The 6,814-nt window shown below is 35.1% G+C and overlaps 1 protein-coding gene across 4 annotated transcripts; it reads left to right on the top strand.

Annotated features, from left to right (window-relative positions):
- Window positions 1–1,119: 1,119 nt before the first annotated feature.
- LOC18040824 (GATA transcription factor 24) lies at window positions 1,120–6,726 on the top strand. Of its 4 annotated transcripts, none has more exons than XM_024183924.1 (11): window positions 1,120–1,227; window positions 1,335–1,806; window positions 2,726–2,812; window positions 2,900–3,033; window positions 3,744–3,854; window positions 3,983–4,097; window positions 4,452–4,511; window positions 4,891–4,956; window positions 5,044–5,115; window positions 5,736–5,816; window positions 6,169–6,726. In XM_024183924.1, exons 2-11 carry the CDS (start codon window positions 1,477–1,479, stop codon window positions 6,232–6,234), a joined length of 1,122 nt encoding a protein of 373 aa, XP_024039692.1. In that variant the 5' UTR covers window positions 1,120–1,227; window positions 1,335–1,476; the 3' UTR covers window positions 6,235–6,726. The 4 variants fall into 4 exon arrangements, with proteins under 4 accessions (XP_024039692.1, XP_024039693.1, XP_006433794.1 ...); XM_024183925.1 differs by having other exon boundaries at window positions 1,122–1,227; window positions 1,440–1,806; XM_006433731.2 differs by lacking the exon at window positions 1,120–1,227 and having other exon boundaries at window positions 1,272–1,806; window positions 6,169–6,237; window positions 6,332–6,726.
- The last annotated feature ends 88 nt before the right edge of the window (window positions 6,727–6,814 follow it).

The following is a 6,814-nucleotide window of genomic DNA, read 5'->3' as shown; positions in this document are numbered from 1 at the left end:
GAACAAACATTATTTTCCTCCAATTTCTAGCATCCACTTTTGAAAAAAAAATTAAATCCATCCAATTTATCTCCAATTTCTATTTATTTTGGGTTAAATTATAATTTTGAGGGGTAAAAAGGTCATTCCGTTAAATTCGCTAACGGAAATTAGACGGAAGTTGACGAATGCAACAAAAAGCAAACTTTAGGTGGGGCGCTGAAAAAAAAAGTGTTTGTATATTTTTGAAAAAGGCAAAACAAACAGGTGGACGATTGTAAATTTTCCAAATATAAATGATAGCTGCTATAAGAAAAAAATATTTAAAAAATAGCAATAGTACAATAAAAATGTGTTATTATTAATGCTTCTCATTTTTACTATTTTTTTTTTAATTTTAATTTCAATTTATATGTCCATTTCAATTTACAATTAATGTGAATAAAAATGTATTTGAAAATAAAGATAAAACTGTAAAATTATGGTGTTAGGAGATTATTGGGTATTATGAAAATAATAGTGATAAGTGATATATATTAATTTCAATAAGAGAAATTGGGAATCTTCCTTTACTCATCCATGTATCTTAAAAATTAATAATAATAACAATAATAATCGTTTTCTAAATTTTGAGAGTCAACTTAGCCTATTTGAATATAAATTTTCGAATTATGCTATCAGGTAATTTGATTAATTTTCCACATTAGCAATTTAGCATGTTAACTAACTAAACCCAATACTAAGAATTTTTTTTTTTTCATTTATTTTCACACACACACACTTATCGACTGACTTAATGAGCAGTGAGAGCAATTATCTCCAACTCCAACTGCGTTGGTCCCATCCCAATGTCGAATAATGGAAATTACCGAAAATATCCTATCTCTCTTAATGTTCCAAATGCCCACCACAGCCAGCCGTTTGATCACATTCAATAATCCTCTGGGTCCCGCTAGTGGCTTCCATCGTTAATTACGATTGACGATACTCCACCATGCGAACCACGAACCCCCGATGGACCCCCAAATGCCCTGCTCCTTGAAGCACCAAATTATCTCCATCTCCCTCTTTTATATGGATATAGCAATACTCGACAAGTCGACACAATGTCGCATTCTCGTTCTAATCCAAAAACATATTAAAAGTTAAAAAATATATATTTTTATAATTCTTTTTTATAATTCCAATTTGGGACTCTTCAAGGAAACAGAAGCTCACTCCCTCGCAATTCTTAGCTATATTTATAGGGTACTTCCTTTTTTAATAATTTATTTATCTTTATCTTTTTCTAATTTTAGATTTTTTAAAAAATTTTTGCATTTTGTAATTCTACATCTTTATTTCCATTTTCAAAGCTTCTCCGAGCTCGAAAACAATTCAATTTCAGAGCTAGGGTTTTTAAACCTTCTTATCTCGCCCCAGAACACGAAAATGATGACCTCGCTTCAATAAAACGACAGGTAATCATAATACTCGACTGAGAAACCAGAGTCTGTTATGGCGGCGGCAAATCCACAGCCACTGCAAGCTCGGCCGTTTGAAGAACACGCGCGAGCTCCACCGATACAGATCGAGGACGAGGATGGAGATTACGAGGACGGCGAGGGCATGGATGACATAGACGAAGGAAACATTAATTCAATTAATATTATAAACAACAACAACAACAATAATAATACTAATAACAATAGTAATATTAGTAATAATAGTTCGATGGTTAACGTGGCGGAGCATGGAGTAGTGGTGGCGGCAGCTTCGAGGACAAGTGAGCTCACGCTCTCCTTTGAAGGCGAGGTTTATGTGTTCCCTGCTGTTACTCCTGAAAAGGTACTATGTTTCTTTATTTCTTGAAATTTTGGTTTATTATCTTCATGTTTTTGTTGGCACAACTGGAAGGTTCTTAAGTTAGTGTTGAGCTGTTGTTAAGTGTAGATGGTAGGTTCTTTGAGTGTGACCAATTGCTGCTGATTTGGCATGAGCAGTTGTTTCAAGAGTTATTTTATTGAAGTATAAATGGATAGTTGTTTTTTCCCCTGTTTTTGGATATGCCTTATTTGTTTATTTATTTTTGCTGATGAACCGGTACTTTTCTAACATAGTTTGTCAGTGAAGTCTAGGTGCAATTTTATTAGGGTGTGGTCAGTTTGATGGTTTTTCGTTTGGGGTTTTGGGTTTTGGAGATGGTTCTTGCGTTTTCTAGTCCTTGGAATCTATTTTGGTTCATGAAATATTGACTTCGTTGAATTTTGGAGACCTATGGTGATTGTAGTAATTGTTAATATTACTTTCTGTTGGACCTTGATTTGTTTTTCTTTTTACATTTATGTAAAGTATTTGGCCTTAAGGTTATGTGTTTCTTGTTATTACTGAAGGTAAATTCCTTCGCTTTTGTTATGTCTGAGTAATGAATTTAGCTTTAGTTTGTTCATTTTACTGGAGATGAAACATAACCGTCAATGAAGTGCTCCAATCCAGGAAGCCATAGGACCTGCCCTCATTTGCTTGATATTATTATTTTATTTATACTTTTTAGTTCCATTGCTCGGAAGGACATTTCATTTGTTACTCGAAAATACATTTTATACCTTTTTGTGTCTTCCATTTTGTGAAATGAGATTCTTTGCTTTGGTGCCATGTCCATTATTCCAGAATCCAGATAGATGTGATAAGTAGTTGGATTATTGTAGTTAAATTTGAACAATTGATGTATTTGGAGGTTTCATCGATTTTTTGGATTTTAAAATAGGTGCAAGCTGTGCTCTTGCTTTTGGGAGGACGTGATATACCTACTGGTGTACCTACAATCGAAGTGCCTTATGATCAGAGTAACAGGGTAATCAATGCAAATGTTGAAATTATCTAGAGAATTTAGTTGTGTCTTTGGGTTTTATGTTTATTTGGGATCTGCCATATTCTACAGGGTGTGGTTGACACCCCCAAGCGCTCAAATCTTTCTCGAAGAATAGCCTCCCTTGTTAGGTTTAGAGAAAAACGGAAGGAGAGATGTTTTGACAAGAAAATTAGGTACAGCGTACGGAAAGAGGTTGCACAGAGGTAAACAGTTTTATTTTAAGATTTTTCCTGTTAATGTATTTAAATTCAACAGTTTGATGAGGTTATGAGTTTAAATAGACTGTTTAGTGCGCAAAGATCTCTAAAGATGTAACAATTAGGTAGTCAGGTAGGTAGTTTTTTATTTCTTTAGTTTTGGGTGGTTGAAAATTGGTCACGTCTACAGTTATACATGATGAAATCTTGTAACGTTTGTGATGGATTCCTGACTTGAAATGGTTACAGGATTGATTAAGGTTGTGAAGAATTATCTGAAAATAGTTAATTCAAGAATGCAGTGTCATTTATTCAAAAATTAAAAAATACAACGTCGTCAATGGCATTGACTATTGAGTGTTATTTGATAATTTTGGTGAATCAACAGATCTTTAATTATATTATACTTACATCCATGGTCTAAAATGTTGACTCGCTGTTAGAGATTGCATAGATCCTTTCCAATCTTATCTTGGAGTGTAGGTACTCATTTGTTTTAAGTACGCGCTTGCAACAGTAATCAAGTTCTTATTGTGTTGTTGGTCTTTAGGATGGTTTCATAACATTCAATGCAGGAATCACATCATTTTGAAGTCCCTTTTAAGGAGTAGATGAGGAGTCTGTTATATTCCGGTGTTTTATTGTGTGTTTGATATTATGATGTACCAGTACGAAGGATGAAAAGCTACAGTTCCTTTGTCTTTATCAACTTTTAGGATGCATCGTAAGAACGGGCAGTTTGCATCTTTGAAAGAGAGTTCTGGTGCTTCACCTTGGGATTCTTCACAAGATGGGATTCAAGATGGCACTCCTCGTCCAGAAACTGTGTGAGTTCCTAGTGTTCTCTAGCAGTGCTGATTTTAGATTTGAGAATTTTATTGCTCTGAAATATTTTCGTAAGGATTTTATGTTGCTGAGTTAGATTTCAATTCTTTGTTCTGTTAATGCTCTGCAGTGTCCGTAGATGTCAACATTGTGGCGTTAGTGAAAATAATACTCCTGCAATGCGTCGTGGGCCAGCTGGACCAAGAACTTTATGTAATGCATGTGGCCTTATGTGGGCAAATAAGGTTTGTTCAATTTGACTTCATGTATCCTTCTACTTTTCTAGGCTCTTCTTTTTGTCCTCTCTCTCTTCTCATTTTTTATTTTTAACTTTTATGTTTCTTCTTTTCCCTTGTCTCTGGACGAAAATGCTTTTTGCATGACTATGTTTTTATCAGTTTGGTGTATGTTTTTTATTCTTTTGGTGGACATACACAATATTCATATCAAGTTTTTTTTTTTTGGTTATTTGACCTTTGCCTTGAAATTCAGCTTGCTGATATAGTTGTTTATTATAGTACATAAATTTTTTGTTTTCAAATATTTATTGTTCTTTTGTTGATGTGTCGTTTCCCTTCACCAGTTTATTGGACATGCAGGGAACACTGAGGGATCTCAGTAAGGGGGGAAGGAGTCTTTCAATGGACCAATTAGAACCTGTATGTACCTTAGCTAAGATTGTGCTTTCATTTTCCTCAGATCACGTTATGTTGTGAGCTTATATATTTAGTTGGATCTATGTGTGGTGGACCATCTTTTTGTTTATTGTTTAGGTGGCCTTGGTCTTCTGATCGCTAAGCTTTGTATTGCTTGAATTTGATTTCTGACTCTTATTTGAGATGTGGAATCTTCTGCACAAGATGGCTGTAGTGGACCTCTGGACACTTTTATATTTTCTCTTTATTTCTTCAACAATTTCCTTTTTCCTTTTCATATTAAAAATTGCAGTATTTTTTTCCTTCATTGTTACATTTTTGTTTCCCCCTTTGCTAATTTCGGTATGCTTGATTTGTTTACTAATATTATTGAGATATGCAGGAAACTCCAATGGATGTCAAGCCCTCAATTATGGAAGGAGAATTCTCTGGCAATCAGGATGAGCTCGTAACATTCTTCTTACCCATTACTATTTAATTTGAGTGATCTGTCAGGCTTCTCTCTTCCTTCTAATCTGTACCTATGGTTTGGCAGGGAACTCCTGAAGATCCTGCTAAGGCTGTCAATCAAGGATCTGACAATCCTTCCATAGATCCAGATGAAGAAGTATGTTTCAGTTCCAGCAGTAGCTACTGTATATCAATGAGTTTTCTCTGGTTCCACTTTCCAGTGGTTGCGTGTATGAATTAATGCATTTCTTTCTTTGACTTGCTTGTGCTGTATAAGCTCAGAACAGTTACTTTTTGCCAATATTTATTGTAGGATATGACTAATTTTTATGGCCTTCAATTAATCAAATCATAGAATGTATTTGTCTTTTTCAAGTCGCAAGCATAATATAAAATTATTCAAATCATTATTGGTGGAGTGATATATTTGCCTATGCAAAGCAACTTGGACTCAAATTGGAAACTTGAGCAGGTTCGAGAGAGTAAAACTTGTGATGGTGAACATTTGTGTTATGCATTCCATATTTATGTATATGGCTCAAATTTTGTCAACTATGGAAATGGAGGGCACTAGAGAATAAGGTTAGAATATGTTTGGATGTTAAACTAAGTTGTTACATAGAACCTGAGGTCAATTCTGAATCCTTGAACTTCAGAAAGGTTTAGGTTTTTCTGGTTGGTGCCGCAATTATAACTACCTACAGATAAATTCCCACTTCCACCACTATATTGATTATATTTTGTTTTGCTGTAACTGGGCATTTCTGTATGGTGTAGGATATGCATGGAGCTGCTGAAGATCTCACAAATAGTTTGCCAATGGGACTTGTCCATTCCTCAGCTGATGATGATGAGCAGGTAAAAACCTATTAGAGATAACATGCCGGTATCATGGCTATATTATGAATTGTGTCCTGACATATTGGTTTAAGACCTAAATATTTGACCTTGATCATATTTTCTTCCAAAAATAACCATTATATCATCTCCGTGTGAGTTCTTGCTAGTTTCAGTTTTAACTTCAATTCTTTCCTACCAAATGGCTTCATTTGTTCTTTGAGAATATTGCCTACAATTCTCTCCCCTCAGCCACCCATTTCCTGCCCTGCCCAGGTTTATTTTTTCGCCTATATTGTTGTGCTCTTGACCATTCATGAAGCTTTTCATACTGATACACAATATCTCATATGAATAGTTCTGGAATTTGCAGGAACCTCTGGTTGAGCTTGCTAATCCTTCAGATACAGACATTGACATTCCTTCTAATTTTGATTAGAAGGTGACGAATTGGTTACTTCCACTGATGTGAAGAGATTTGTATCTATACAGGATTCTTCATTTTAGTTTCTCTCACATCCTTGTGCTCCCTACAGGACTGAGGTATTGATCCTTGTAAGGAAGCGAAAAGTAGCAATTTGTGGGTTGGTTATGACTTATATGAGCCATGACTTTGAATTTAAGTGCCACAATGATCTCGACCGTAGAAGATGAACTTCCGCGTCCAACTGACATTAGACAATCTGGTGATGTTTGTTGTTGATACAAGTGTTGGGATCTGTTGTGTACAATTTGTGGAGATATGCCTGAGTGCTTTTACCAGTCTATAGTATGTGATTTTTTTGCCAGCTCTCATTGAGAGCAAATTGAGCAAATTGCTGATGTCATGATCTTTCTAATGCTGTAATATGTAGCAGTGATAAATATGGTTTTGTTGTCCGAATCAAGTCATGAAGCTCAGCTGGGTGAAACATGATATTTGATTCGATAATTTAACGATGTGAAGGCCAAATGTGCAGTTTTTGACAACGTTAGGCTGATGTATATAGTTCTCAACCGCCAATGAAATAGTAAGAGTA

Source organism: Citrus clementina, unplaced genomic scaffold, assembly GCF_000493195.1.
Source record: "Citrus clementina cultivar Clemenules unplaced genomic scaffold, Citrus_clementina_v1.0 scaffold_5, whole genome shotgun sequence".
NCBI classification, from domain to species: domain Eukaryota; kingdom Viridiplantae; phylum Streptophyta; class Magnoliopsida; order Sapindales; family Rutaceae; genus Citrus; species Citrus x clementina.
Note: the sequence above shows the minus strand (reverse complement) of the source record. Positions and strands in the feature narration are given on the sequence as shown.